This window comes from Sceloporus occidentalis, unplaced genomic scaffold, assembly GCF_023333645.1.
Source record: "Sceloporus occidentalis isolate IW3139 unplaced genomic scaffold, rSceOcc1.0.p SCAF_7, whole genome shotgun sequence".
Lineage (NCBI taxonomy): Eukaryota > Metazoa > Chordata > Lepidosauria > Squamata > Phrynosomatidae > Sceloporus > Sceloporus occidentalis.
Window position 1 is genome coordinate 61,590,471 of NW_028316987.1, and position 14,531 is coordinate 61,605,001.

Genomic DNA, 14,531 nt, shown 5'->3' on the forward strand with positions numbered 1-14,531 from the left:
TCATGTTTAAATATTTGAAGGGATGTCGTATCAAAGAGGGAATAGGCTTGTTTTCCACAACCTCAGAGACTAGGACAAGGAGCAATAGTTTCAAACTACAGGAAAAGAGATTCCACCTAAATCTCAGGAGGAACTTCCTGACAGACAAAGCTGTTGACAGCGGGAGACACTCTCCTGGAGAGTAGTAGGTCTCCTTCTTTGGAAGTTTTTAAAGAGAGGCTGAATGGCCATCTGTTGGGGGTGCTGTGATTAGTATTCCTGCTTGGCAGGGGATTGAACTCAATGGTCCCTGTGATCTCTTCCAACTCTATGATTCTGTTTAATTATCACTACCATCAGCCTTTCTCATCAGGAAAGTTTATTGTTAAAAGCTAAAAGCCGTCACAATATAAAATAGATCCAAATGGTAAATACAAAAACAGTAAAACAAAACAAAACAAAACAAACCACAAAAAACAAACAAACAAACACACACACACACACACACACACAACCAAGACACAAAAACCACGAATAAAACAACATGGTAAAATTAGTAAGAGAAACTCATCAACAAAAAACAATAATACATCAAAAATGATAAAATATTAAAAACATAAAACTAGAATGGTTCTAGCCATCATTCCAATCAAGAAAACTGATTCTAATCTTGCTAGTGGCTAAACCGAATTTTGCTACCATAGAAGTAACAAATACATTGTCGCCGGCCTAAAGGACACAAATCTGCTGAAGGCAAGATCTATCAGAAAGGAATTTTAAAATACATTCAAGAAACCTTTGTCTAGGGGATATATACAGAGGACAATGTAAAAGATAATGTTCGATATTCTCCACTTCCCCGGTTTTGCAGATACATAATCTTAGATGGACAGGAGTGTTATATCTGCCTGTCAAATAGGCAGAAGGCATACATTGGTATCTTAGAGCAGTAAATGCTTTTCTAGCAGGGGCCAGAATAAGATTAATAAAGTAATGCTCTAACCCAAACAATGTCTTATACAATGGGTACCAAAAAGAAAAAGATGAGTTCAAGAGTGCAAGAAGATCAGCCCATTTGGAAGAAAGATAAATTTTCTCCTTAATCAGTTGCTTGACTCTACGAGTGGAATAATTTGGAAGTGAGTCCACATTAATGTCATAGCTCTGCAATATTGTTCTAACTATAGATACCCAGGAGCTTGGAGAGTTAACAGATTTTGTTCTTAAAAACATTTTTTTGGGAGCCCGAAATCACTCATGGATAACAACTTTAGCCAGTAGAAGGCAAGAGCGGCACAACCATCAAAATTCCATATACTGTACATATATGAAAAACAGCAACCTGTCTTTCAGCCTGAAGATGTCAAATATAGTAAAATAAAAATGTTGCAATACTTTTGTTACCTGCCAAAAGTTAGAAATTGGTGATTAAAGGTAATCAAATATTTGTATTAAAAATGAATATTAAGAAATATAGAAAGAATACTCAAGAAAGGCCTTTTTTAAAAAAAAAATGCTTGTCACTTAAAACTTCTATCATATCTATAGGAAGGGCAAAGGTATGAAACAGTTTTGGAAGAAGGAGTATCAGAATGTACTGTGTTTCAAGAAGCATGCACCGTACAACAACTTACCCAAACAACTATGGGAAGCATTAAAGCTTCTGTATACTGGTGTACTTTAGTGTCTTTTTATCACAGATGACTTATTCAGACAATGTAGTAGCTACTCTATTTTATCATAATTTTTATAGGTTAAACTCCCATCAATGTTCTGGAAGTTAAGTTCTTGTCAGGACACTTCCCCCCATTTTTCTGAAATTAACAAAAAAACATTTCAATACACTTGAAACATCTAAATATGATGTTTAGATAACATATTTAGTACTGAAATACAGAGTCCGTTGCCTTATTTTTGAGTAAGCCCCTTCAAACTTGCAAATACTGTAGATAAAGAACTTAGGTGGCTGAGTGTCTGTGAGAAGGAACAATTGCCAATTATTGTTTTTAACCAATTGAATATTCTTCAGCCTATTATTATAATGAAAGCATTTACAAAGTAGCATTTATTTTTACAGAAGGGGAACTCTTGTTTATATAGGGAAAACTGATTATGTTATGAATGGCTATAACTATAAACATATACAAATTTCAGCTCTACAAGAAAGTCTTACTTCCTTATCAGAATTCTGATAAAATCAAACAGGAAAGCAGGCATTTCAACAAGAAACAAAGTGCAGTTAAGCAAAGCTGCTGAGTCATGAAGGAGATACTGATCTTGGAAATATGCTTTGCTTTAATTCTAATTTATACTCCACAAAGGGTGTTCTTTAAAATGTAATTTAAAATTAAACTCAAATTATAAATTTTCATGGATATTGCAGGATGTCCACTGGATGGATGTGTGATATTTTAAACTACAGCACAGCACTGGGAGTTCTGGGAGAGAACGTTTCTTGCCACAATTATTGAAACCATATGTTTTCATTCTTATTAGAATTTGTCTCAAGGGCAAATAGGCTGCAGGCTGGCCTTTAACATACACTCTATGTATTTTTGATCTGTACAAACACAGTTAATATTAAATATAAATTAAGTTCATCTTTACTATAGGGACATTAACTGTTACATGAACACACACGCAGAGGCATTATTGCTCCATACTTGTTATAATACCAGGAAAGCAGGCTGTGTTCAGTTTCAAAAACAATGAAAATGCTGGTTCTTTGGAATCTTTGGAATCTGAAGCATTATTCTCCCCTTGTTCTTTAGGCAGCTGTAAGACGTCCGGTAAAAGACAATCCAGATCAAGCCAGAATCTCGAAATATTCTAAAGCTGCAGGTTGGAAACCACCGTTAAGAAACTATGGTTTCTTAACCTGCAGTGCTTTACAATATGTCACATTTCTATCTAGAAGCAACAGGGAATGGTGGTTAGTTCTTAACAAGAAGTAAGTGCTATCAGTCTCCTCTTTGTAGCTGTGTAAAAGATAGTGGGTTGGAAACTTGAGAGCCCTAGGCTTATGCATATCTGGGAAAGCTTTTATACAGTCGCCCCTCCGTTTTCACGGGGATCCATTCTGGACCCCTCCGCAAACATGGAAATCCACCAATATGCAAGCCATATTGGCTTGAATAGTGGCACAGGTGCATGCCCCCTTTTAAGTCCTTCTGTTTGCCCCTCGCAAGTAAGCGAGAGAGACAGATTCAAAGTCCTCACAAATGGAGGAAAGCCTGTATTTCAAAGTAAGTCTAAAATCTCATTTTTTTTTCTTCCATGTACAAATGATAAAGTGTAATGTGGGACCTGCTCAGTTGCCATCCTCTGTTAAAGAAGGAATATTTGGAAAGAATACTGCAGCCATTCACTCAAAACCACAAGGTTGCGAGTTCAAGACCAGCAAAAGGGCCCAAGCTCAACTCAGGCTTGCATCCTTCCGAGGTCGCTAAAATGAGTACCCAGACTGTTGGAGGCAAATTAGCTTACTTGCTAATTAGCTTACTTGCTGTTCACCGCTATGATCTTTGGAATAGCGGTATATAAATAAAACAAATTATTATTATTATTATTATTATTATTATTCAACTTGCAAACTATCAAAAAGGGGTTCAACCTCTCTTGGATAGGGTTTAATACTCTTTTTCATCTCACTTCTGACTTCTGGGATCTACTCACCCCAGGATTTGGCTTTGAACCTGGATGTCAAGGCTTTGTACGTACATACTGGGAGCATACACCCATTCATTGCCGCCTCAGAAGAATGTTGAGAAATTTCCAATGATTCAGAATGCTGGACACAGAAGACTGAAGACGGTAACAGGACTTACATGACTACATGCCCATTAACAACTGGTATGTTTCCAGCGTCAGCCCCATGTGCTCAGTATGACCTACAAAGGGCTGCACAACTTGCAAGTGGATTTTAAAACAATCAGGAGGGGGACCTTCTTCCTGTCTCCCTAATACAAAAAAAAGCACATGAGAATGTTGGCTAGGTTGGGTTTTATTTTTTCAAACTCTGGCCCATAAACTGACCTGTAAATAGTCTTAGCTGATCGTTCCTGATGTTTTGCTTAAATAATTTTTGTTCTCTATTTTAATTTGTACTTAATTACATTTATTACATTATATCAAATTTGTGATACTATTGAGAGTAGTAGTATTTGGGAGCAGGGGAGAAGCAGGCTACATATTTAGCAGTTACTATATATATATCTGTGTAAACACTGAAGGCCGGTTTGGGGGTCAAAATTATGGATCTTAATACAACCTATCACTAAGCTGAAGTTAAAACTTAGGAGCATATAACAAAGTATGTAAAGAATAAAGCAAAGAAAATGATGCCAAAGAATCTGAAAATTTCCGGCAGGCACAACTGTGCTCATCCTAAAGGATGGTTGGATGAGGAGGGAACTATAGTAAATGGGGTGGGAGTGATGTGTGGGGGAGGCAACCAGGTGCAGGCTGGGCTAAGGAAATGCATACACATCAAAAAGGAGGTAAAGGCAAAGTAAAGAAAATGGTGACTACATAAGCAGTGGTTATAGCCTTTAACTTTAATGTGATAATTTTGCCTGACTTTGACCCATTTGTGCGTGTAACAAACATGCACAAATGTCTTATTCAAATTCTTTAAAGCCTGATTGCTTATTTCTTCAATAACACTGCTGGAATCCCATTCTTTGAATATAGTGGCAAAAGGTGAAAACACAGTCCATCTTGGAAGAACCTAAAAGAAGTACCGACCCCCTCAACACTCTCAGTGCTTCTTTGAGGGGAGGCGCCAGAAAGCCATTGCGGCCATCATTTTACTGCTAAGGTATTCAAAAAGGCCTAATGGGATGTCACAGCAGAGTGTAAATGGGGCCTGTGTTTCTTTTAGGTTCTCCCAGGGCAGACTAAACTCTCACATTTTGCCACTCTACTCAGAGAAGGAAGTTGTTCCTTTCTTGAAAAAAATAAGGCGTTAAGGTGTAGTACTTACACTGACCTGTGGATAAGTCAACCCAGTTTTTTTGGGCTGATTTTTTTACTAAAATTTCTTGACTTACACACAAGTATATATGGCAAATAAATCAGAAAATAATATTTTATTATGTCTTCACTACTTAAAGTGCCATACTCAAAATACCTGGACACCAAACTGAGAAGGAAGAAAAACGGAATAACTGTTATCTCTCCTGCACAAATCATCCAAATGCATTTTAATTACAGGAAATTGTTTCTTTGGCTGTTGTTAAAGAAAAGCAGAGATACAAGAAATGAAAGTGCTCAGAAGTATTTTTTTAACAATATTTAGGAAAACCTTCTAATGTAGGTGCCTTTTATAGTGGGAATAGAGGCTAAGAAACTGAATTGCTCAAGGCTACCTAAAGATGCACTGTTTGAAATCAAGGCCTCCTAAGGGGAAAAACAATGCAAAACTAGAATTCCATACTGTATCAAACTACAGTATACACACACCTGAAGCAGTTCCTTTCAAAGTACAGTAGGTTGCCTAACATTTACATTAAAAGCACATCTACAAAGTGCATGTAGCCTGGAGACAGAAGAGACAGTTCGCTACATGTTGAGAACAGAGGCATTCAGAAAAATAATTTTTTTTCCAACTGACTTTTATATAAGGTTCTATATGACAGTGATGTCAAATCTTTTAGCAACCGAGTGCCCAAACTGCAACCCAAAACCCACTTATTTATGGCAAAGTGCCACTTTCCTCTGGCTTTCTAGTAACGAACTCTGGCGAACGCAATGGCATGCATGCCCACAGAGAGGGCTCTGAGTCATAGCTTCACCACCACTGCTATATGAGATTTACTGAGTTATTTACTGGTGTAGTTAGGCTGCAATCTGATTCCTATTTATCTAGTATTAAGCTACACTAAATGTAATGAGATTTACAGTCGACTCTCCTTACCCACAGATTTTTTATCCATAGATTAGAGCATTCATGGCTTGAAAATATTCCAAAAAAGAATAAATTCCAAATACCAAACCTTGATTTTCCATTTTATATAAGGGACACCATTTTGTTGTGCCATTATATTTAATGGGACTTGAGCATCCACAGATTCTGTTATCCACCAGGAAGGGGGGGGGGGTTGTCCTGGAACCAAACTCCAGCAGATAACAAGGGCCCACTGTACTCCCAAGTAGACAGGCTTTAGGCTGACTTTCTGTATAGACAGGTAACATGACTCAATGTGTTGTAATCTGTTTTGACTTTGTACATTCGTAAGAAAAATCAGGGGAAATAAATAATTATTTCTGGTGAGAACTATAAAAAGTCATTCTAAGGTAACCTCAAAACCACGGAAGCAAACACTGAGGCAAAGTTTTAAAAGACTGGCAAGAAACTATTGTCATTTCAAATTATGTTAAGTTTCCATTACCGCAATACCAGACACAGTTTCTGTACTTTAGGGATACAATATATATTATCCATTCTACAATACAAGCTCCTCCCACCTAGACAAAAATTCAGCCTCTTTACTGTGAAAAAAAAACAATATAAAGGAACTACAATCGTCCCTCCGCATTTGTGGGGGTTAGGAGGACAGGACCCTTGCGAATATGAAAAATTTGTGAATAAAGTAAGCGCCTCCCCTATGATGCCTGGGGACGGCTGTCTGAGGCATGTGAGAAGCCAGAGGGAACTTGCCCAGCTTTTCCCCTGACCTCTCCTGCATTTAACCAGTTCTGGGAGTCAGTTAAAGGACCAGAGTGTGAGGAGATGAGGGAAATCAGGTCATTCCATACCTGCTTCTCCTCATCCCTCTGTCCTTCGGTTCCTTCCCAGAGCTGGCTAAATAGACCGGGGGGGGGGGTGACGAGGAGGAGGTGGCACGCCCTCTTCCTGGCTGCTCCCTCCATCTTGGGCTTATTTTTCTCCAAAGAGAAAAGCCCGAGGGGAGAGGAGAAGTGCACGCCAGCAGGCTTAACATTCGTGAATAATCAAAACCGCAAATGCTAAACCAGACTTCCGGTAAAGATGGTGGGACGATAGTCACAAACTACAGAAGCGGTAGTAAGCGACGGCAATCGCGGTGGTTTATAGTCACCTAAGACTATCAAACAAACGGCTAAAAGTCCCCCCGATAAAGGGGAGACGGATGGATCCATGGGGTCCCCATTTCGGGAGCCTTGCCAGCCCCTGAGATATAAACTTCGGGACTAAGGAAAGCCCCTCAAGGGACGCGGGTATACCACAGCTGCAATTTGGAGCTACTGGGCAAAGCTCTGGCAAAAACCGTTTTTTAAGAAGAAGAAGAAGAGAGGAAATAAACGGAAAGAAGATAGCTACCTGATATATAAGTTCCTCTTTCTTGAAGCCTTTATCAGACGAGAGAAGAAACTATTACTAGAGACAAAGACTAAAGATTAAGGACTGTGAGCGTGGTCTATGAAGTTCCATTGGAAAAAGGCAGGAGCACCGAACTCAACAGGAGAGCAGTCTGTCTGGCAGTACAATGTGCAGATCGGTGAGAGGAGAGTGATTGGCGAGAATTAAGAGAAGAGAATAGAAGCGGAGAAAAGGAGCACCACTATGGAGGGGATGGTAACTGAGAGAGGTTGAAAAAAGAAAGGAGGGAAGTGTGGGAGAGAGAAGTTTGAGAAGGGGGAAGAAGAAAGGAAGAAAGAAAGAAAGAAAGAAAGAAAGAAAGAGGACAGGGTGGACAGCAAGCGATAGACTACGGAAGAGAAGTTGATGTTTTAGAGGTGAAGAATTGAAGGATACAAAGAAAAATAGGCGATGGACCAGGAGTAGAAGAATATGAGAGGGTGGAAGCAAAGCTGAAGTAAAGCTGATGACGGATGAGGAAGAGAAGTAGACGGTGGCGAGAAAGAAGAGGGGAAATAGAGCCAGGAGGAGAAGCAAACACTGGTGAAAAGAGAAGGAAAGCGACGGACCAGGAAGAGAAGCAGAGGAATAAGCAGAAAGGGGCTGTGAGTCACTCGGGGGGTGGGTGGTTGTTGTTGTGTGAGAAGAGAAAGAAACAGCGAGACTGGATGTCACGAGGGAGAAGAATTAGGAGAGAGAACCAGGGAGAGAAGGAAACAGAAGCGGTAGACAAACTAAGAAAGTGAAGCAAAGCCTCACAGCTGTAATTTAACCTGACTGTGTTAGCGACATTTATAGGCTGGAGGGCAAACTACATTGCAAATCACAGATATATTTCTAGCTAGACAGTATAATTCAAGGCAGACTATTTTAAAGGGCTAAAGGAAATATAGAACTGGGGTTGAATTAAAGGGTCTGCAGGATTTGTTAAATATACTGATACAAGAGAACTGTTTATTGTTGATAATATAAAGGCCAAAACCCACAATGAAATAGAAATAAATTTCCACAGGATGAAAATATCTACAGGTGGTACAGAAATGGAAAAAATAATGATGATGACAAGAGAAAAAGAAAGGAAAATACAGCAGTCTATGGAGTTTAAACAGACTCTAGTAAGAAGACCATCATTTGAGATAAAAACTACGGATCCAAATTTTAAAATACTGGAAGCAATTCAAAAAATAGAGACAAACATAAGGCAAGAAATTAAGGACTCTGTAATGAGCTAAGGCAAGACTTCACAAAAGAGATAGGGGATTTGAAAGATGCAATTAGAGGAATTACAACTAAGGTTAACGAAGTAAAAAAGTAGGAAAATTGGAATTAAAAACTGTAGAATTGGACAATGTGACAAAAAACCTTACACGATTACAAATGCAAGAAAAAGAACTAAGTAAATCGAGAGAAGTTAAAGTTGTATAAAATGTTTTATACCTGCTACTGCAGCAGTGCCATCTGATGGGACTCTTAAAATTCTACAGAAATACTTATATAGTGCCCTCTTATCCATCTGTGGGCATTTACGTACTCTACATAGCTATTATAGGTGGGATAATATTCCAGTAGAACAGGAATGACAACAAAGACAGAGAGTACCAGAAAGCTATATAGATGCAGAGATGGATGGTCTTAAACTGAGTATCCAAAAAGCACTTGGCTATCACACCATTCCTTTTTTAATTTTTTTTTAAAACATTCAACTTTAAACTTTTTCTCTCCATAATAAATAGATATAGGGGGTCCTTCAAACATCACTAACTAGCTCTCATCTCTCACACTCTTGATCTAATATTTATTCAAGAAACATTAATTTTCTTGCTTTTTTTCATGCTTGAAATGCATATGACATCCATAAATTAATTTTCATGAGACTCAAAGTATAGGTTTAGCTGGTACTTATATAATGAGATTTAATTGTAACTGTTATTTTAAGTCACATTTTAGCTAAATTTAGCTTATCCTTTTTTTCCTCTTTGAGTTTTTCTTCCTTGGATGAGGGAAATCCTCAAGAGCTTCCACTGTGCATGGATACCATCATACATCCGAAAATAAATGTAGCCCCGAATCATTACAGACAGAAGAACATGAAAGACTGGTAATCACTGTCTTAACTTTTATTATTTTCTCTTGTTACAGAAATTCACTTTTCGAAACCATTCTGCCTCTAAAGACAACTCCCCCACCCCTTAAAAAAACAACTTATCTTGCAGTTATGCCATTCAATGCATGATTCTCTCACACCTTTTAGTCTTCTCTTCCTGGGAAGCTTCACAGTTAAAAACATAATTGCTACTTTATTTTCGAAAAATCTTCTTCATTTCCTAGAAAATCTCTGACTTATTTCCACTGCTTCCCTAATGTTATTGTTATGTGCCATTAAGCTGTCTTCAATTTATGGTAAACCTATGAATAAGAAACCTCCAAGAGCCTTGGATAATCAACAGACCTGCTCAGGTCTTGAAAAGTTGAGCTTCAATCCAATTGCAATGTGGTCTTCAGTTTTTCTTACTGCCTTCCACTTTACTAAGTGTTATCCTCTTTTCCAGTGAGTCATGTCAATTCAAGATATGCCCAAAGTAAAATAGCTTTAGTTTAGTATTTTAGCTCCTAGTGAGAGTTCAGACTCGATTTCCACTTGGATTCATTCTTTTTTCAGGCTTCCCTATGCATATATTATGAAAGTATCCTCTTTGCAAAACTAAAAATCTTTTACACATGCTTGGCTTCATATACCTTGGTTATAGACATGATAGTCTGAGGTCTATCAAATGTACAGTCTCTCATCTACAGTGGCATAAAGCCAGATATGCAGTGGGAAACTGTTTCCCAAATCAGGTATATGAGCTAAATGTTCCCAGTCATTCATGTTCCAAAAGAATTTATTCCCTGAACATAGAGGAACTGAATAAAGCAGGATTAGAAATGTATCAAACGTGGTAATATTACTCACCTTTTTTGTTATGATTGAGTTTCTTAAATCTTTACTATTTACTAAAACAGTACACTGGTGGCATTTTATAACAGTAAAATTTTACTTCTTTGCAAGGAAAAGTAATCAATTGTAGAGGAATACAGGAAAAAGTTCATACCACAGAATATTAGGAAATCTTTTTTATGCAAAGTTGCTTAATTCAACTGTTCTATAAGAATTCAAAATTACTTACTACCTCAACAGAAACAGAAAACACATTACAAGCCACATCTGACCAGTTCGTAAAACAGTTTTTCAAATTTTACACATTTTATAATGGGATTTTCTGACTAAGTCTCTTGTGTCTGACTTACCTACTTCCTAACTGGATTATTTAAACTTGGAAATATGCAAGTGCTTTCTTTGCGAGGGAAAATCTATTGTTACAGCAAAACCTTGAGTTTCCTTTCAAATGTGATCATATGACTGCATGTTTATATTCTACTTTCCTCAGGAATCTGCACGCCCCTCATTTATATCCTGTTATTCATTTTGCATTTCCCTTCACTTCAGCAAACTGTTAACAAGAGCGTCCTAACTACACCCACAATGTGAATCACAATATTAAAGTCTGTATTTACCTAGTATTTTAAGACTCTATACAATACATATGCTTTCACAAGGCCCTGTGTATGAGAAGGACCTGCCTGCTTGACAAAATTATCTTTCCCCCTTCCTCTCACTCATCCTCTTGTGTTTACTCTCTTATGCAACATCACGATTATCCAGAACAGGGGAGGAAAACAAGTAAAAGAGGCAGGTACATGGCTGCCAGCCCAGAGCACACCTTCTTAACCTTACTGGTTGCCTCTGGGGGAAAAAAGCTGTCACTGCACTGCAGGCTACAGAAGCAAAGCATGCTGGAAATGGTTAGAGTCACATCTGCATGGGCTGGGAGCAGCCAGTGACACACCAAACAGTCCTGGCTTTGTTCTGATGCCCGAAGCGTGGGAAGTCAGTTCATAGGCATTCCTAAAGCAGTTGATTTGCCCATTGTAAGCACTGCAGACTTTATGAAGCAGGTATGCGAAGTGCATGTTGAGACTTCCAGGCATGACACATTACAAATTAAAAGCAGCAATATTTTAATACATCTCTTCACCTTTAAAGATGTTTTCCTCTTCTGCAAAACACAGCTTGGGTGCAAAATGAAAAGTGTTGCAATTTGTCACTAGTTGTTTTGAGGTATTTCAGTGTTAAGCCCCTCAGGTTGGCTGCTATGGGGAGAACTACATATTGCACATAACTTCAGAGCACAGCCACTGCTTTCTATCTGGCAAGCAGGGCAGGGAGAGTGAAACTGGTAAAGGAGGCCATGGTCTCTTCCCTTAAACTGCTTGGCTTCCTTAGTAGCTTGTGTAAAATGTTAAAATTAGTCTAAAACATTTAAACTATTTAATGCTCAAACTTTCTTTACCACTTCCATAATACAGCTGTGATATATTAGTAGTTATTGAGTCCCAGTTCTGGGAAAAGAATGGGATACAAATAATAATAATAATAATAATAATAATAATAATATAGAAATGCAGCAACCCTATGTCCACTTACCTAGGAGTAGGTAAGTGGATATAGGGGATATTAGGTAACTGGATATAGGGGGACAGCAATGACTATATGTATGTAGGGTTGCCATATGTCAGGACCGCCAAACCGGGACAAATGTAGGACAACATTTTCAAATGTAGGACACTTTTTTAAAATGGAGGGCACCCCACGCCCCTTCCCGGCCTCTAAGGAGACCGAGGCCTCCTTAAAGGCCAGGAAAGGGGCACAGGGCGTCCCCCATTTAATAAAAAAGTGTCCTACAAAAAAAAGTGTCCCTCCTTCCTGGCCTCTGAGGAGACCGAGGCCTCCTTAGAAGCCAGGAAGGGGCGCGGGGGCTGGCCACGATCGCTGCGATCCCGGCCAGCCTCCTCCTTCTTCCCTGGCCTTTAAGGAGTCCCAGGCCTCCTTAAAGGCCAGGAAGGCGCGCAGGGGCCCGCCACGATCGCTGCCCCTGGCCCCTGCTGACGCCTGGGTGGCGCGTGCAGAGGAGCCTGTCCCCTTTGGCCAGCTAGCCAATGGCTGGCTGGCAACAAACCAGGGGATGAGCTCTTGTTTCAGAGGCCTGCGGGCGGGAAGTGCAGTGGCAGTGGCGCTGCTGCCGCTGAGGAGGAATGTGGAGCTGGAGAAGGAGGTGGGTTGGCGCTGCCCACCACTCCAGAAGAGGAGGAGGAGGTGGGTTGGCACGGTGGCCAGCTGCATTAGCGGCAGCGGTAATGGCCGCAGGAGCGGGCCCTAAACCGGCACCAAGGCATGGCTGGGGGCCAAACCGGACCATGACCGGGAGGGGCCCCCAAAAGCGTGATTTCCCCGGCGGCCACCGGGATATGACATCCCTAGATGTATGCAAGATTACACTGTTAACTACTTAAGAAACAGAGATGCTGCACTATATCTTTAAGTCAAGAAGGCCCAAACAGTGTTTTGACAAGTAAAAACAAAGCAAATGTACACAAAACAGTATAGTATGGTGAACATAAGATCCTAATATGCTATCACATGACTAACATAAGCATTATGTTTTTGACAAGTCCATTGCAAAGTGAAATAAAAATATCCACTTTGGGTAAAAACTACATTTACTCCATAAGTTAAACTAAAACAGGGTTTTAAAAAAGTACGAGGGCTATTTGAATTATCTCATGATACAATTTAGATATTAAGCTGCGTATCTAGAAATCCTCATGGCAATACAGGGCCAGGGCCATAGCACCCAGTTCTCAAGTAAAACACTGTAATCTACAACTTCCACTTTTTGAAATGCTGGTTTTGCTTCATTACAGGAATACACACAAACACAATTTTGTGAACACTGATACGCCATGTAATAGGTCCATTTCTTTTTCTTACAATTTGCCACCTCAACAACAACAACGATTTGTATAAACACATTTTACATGTTCTTGTTACATGATGAAAATAAACTGGGCCTTGAAATTGTAAAATTAGAACCTACAATTATAATTGCAGTCTTATGTATGAATGTGCCTTACAATGGGTAAGTCTTACTGCCCACCCCAACTCCACCACAGAAGAAGCCATGTTAAAAAAAAAGATGTTAAGACTCTAAAAGGCCACACACAATATAATTCTGAAGACTCATTAGGAATGTGACTCAGGACATTGGCTTTTACTTGTTTCAAAACATTCACTTTTAAAGAAAGAAACACAAGGCTGATGTTAACAGAATACTCATAGTCAGTCAAGGAAACAAACTCAAATTTCTTACCATCAAAGAAACTTTTGGCTCTCAGGTAACTAACACTGAGCCTAAGCACAGATAGTTTATCCAGCTTGGCTATAACATCCTGAGGGAATGGCAGAAGACAAGCCAGGCGATCCAACTCAGCATTCAATCGGTCTCTATGCCTCTTCGATGGATTAGATTTGGCTCCTTCAGGAGGCGAAGGTTTCACTCTGCCATAACAGAACATAATGTTAGGTCACTTTTTAAAACAGTTAAACCATCTATTGAACTGCTGAAGCAACTGCATAATTCTGCTCAGTAAATGATCTACCAGGACTAACACAAAATGATAATGTATACATGTCCTTAGAATCACTTCAAATGAAAGGTTTTTTTAAAAAAGTGGGGAGAGGCAAGGGGGGAGAAAGAGATGGGGACAATTTCAAGTTTTTAAAGGTTTTGAATATTTAATATGAGTAATTTTCACATTCAAGAGATGAAAACATATACAGTAAACTGGGGCTTCAAGCCAATTCACAAAAATTGCATACTTCCAATAATCAGTCAATCAACCAACACCATAAACAGCAGCTATAAAATGATCAGCTGTTAAAAGTCAAGGAAAATAAAAACATAGTTACATGGGATTGGAACATAGCTACCAAGTAATTATCCTTGGGAACTGACAAATGGGGAGCCATGACCAAGAAGACCTTTTTCTCAGATACCACCCAAAGCTGAGATGGAAGGGGCATGAGGAAACTGCTAGAAACTCCATCATAGAGGCCACCACAGCTAACAAATTGTCTTTGCACAACTGGCTTCCTGTGAAGTTCTGGCATTTTCCATCACAAGACTGACTGCTATTCTTTTTTTCATTCGTAATTGCATGGCCAAACCTTCAGAACTACAAGAAAAGCTTGTGAAATAGAGAACTGTAAATAGCTGTGTTTTAAACAGCCACAGCCACCATCACAGTAATGATCCTATGTGAACTAGTTTAC

General features: G+C 39.2%; 1 protein-coding gene across 1 annotated transcript in view; it reads right to left on the reverse strand.

The window, feature by feature from the left end:
• The window catches only part of AHR (aryl hydrocarbon receptor), a 78,619-nt gene that overhangs the window by 50,464 nt on the left and 13,624 nt on the right, over window positions 1-14,531 (reverse strand). Inside the window, exon 2 of the mRNA XM_089533117.1 lies at window positions 13,570-13,757. Within this exon, the coding sequence (XP_089389243.1) occupies window positions 13,570-13,757 (188 nt within the window). The remainder of the gene's footprint in view (window positions 1-13,569; window positions 13,758-14,531) is intronic.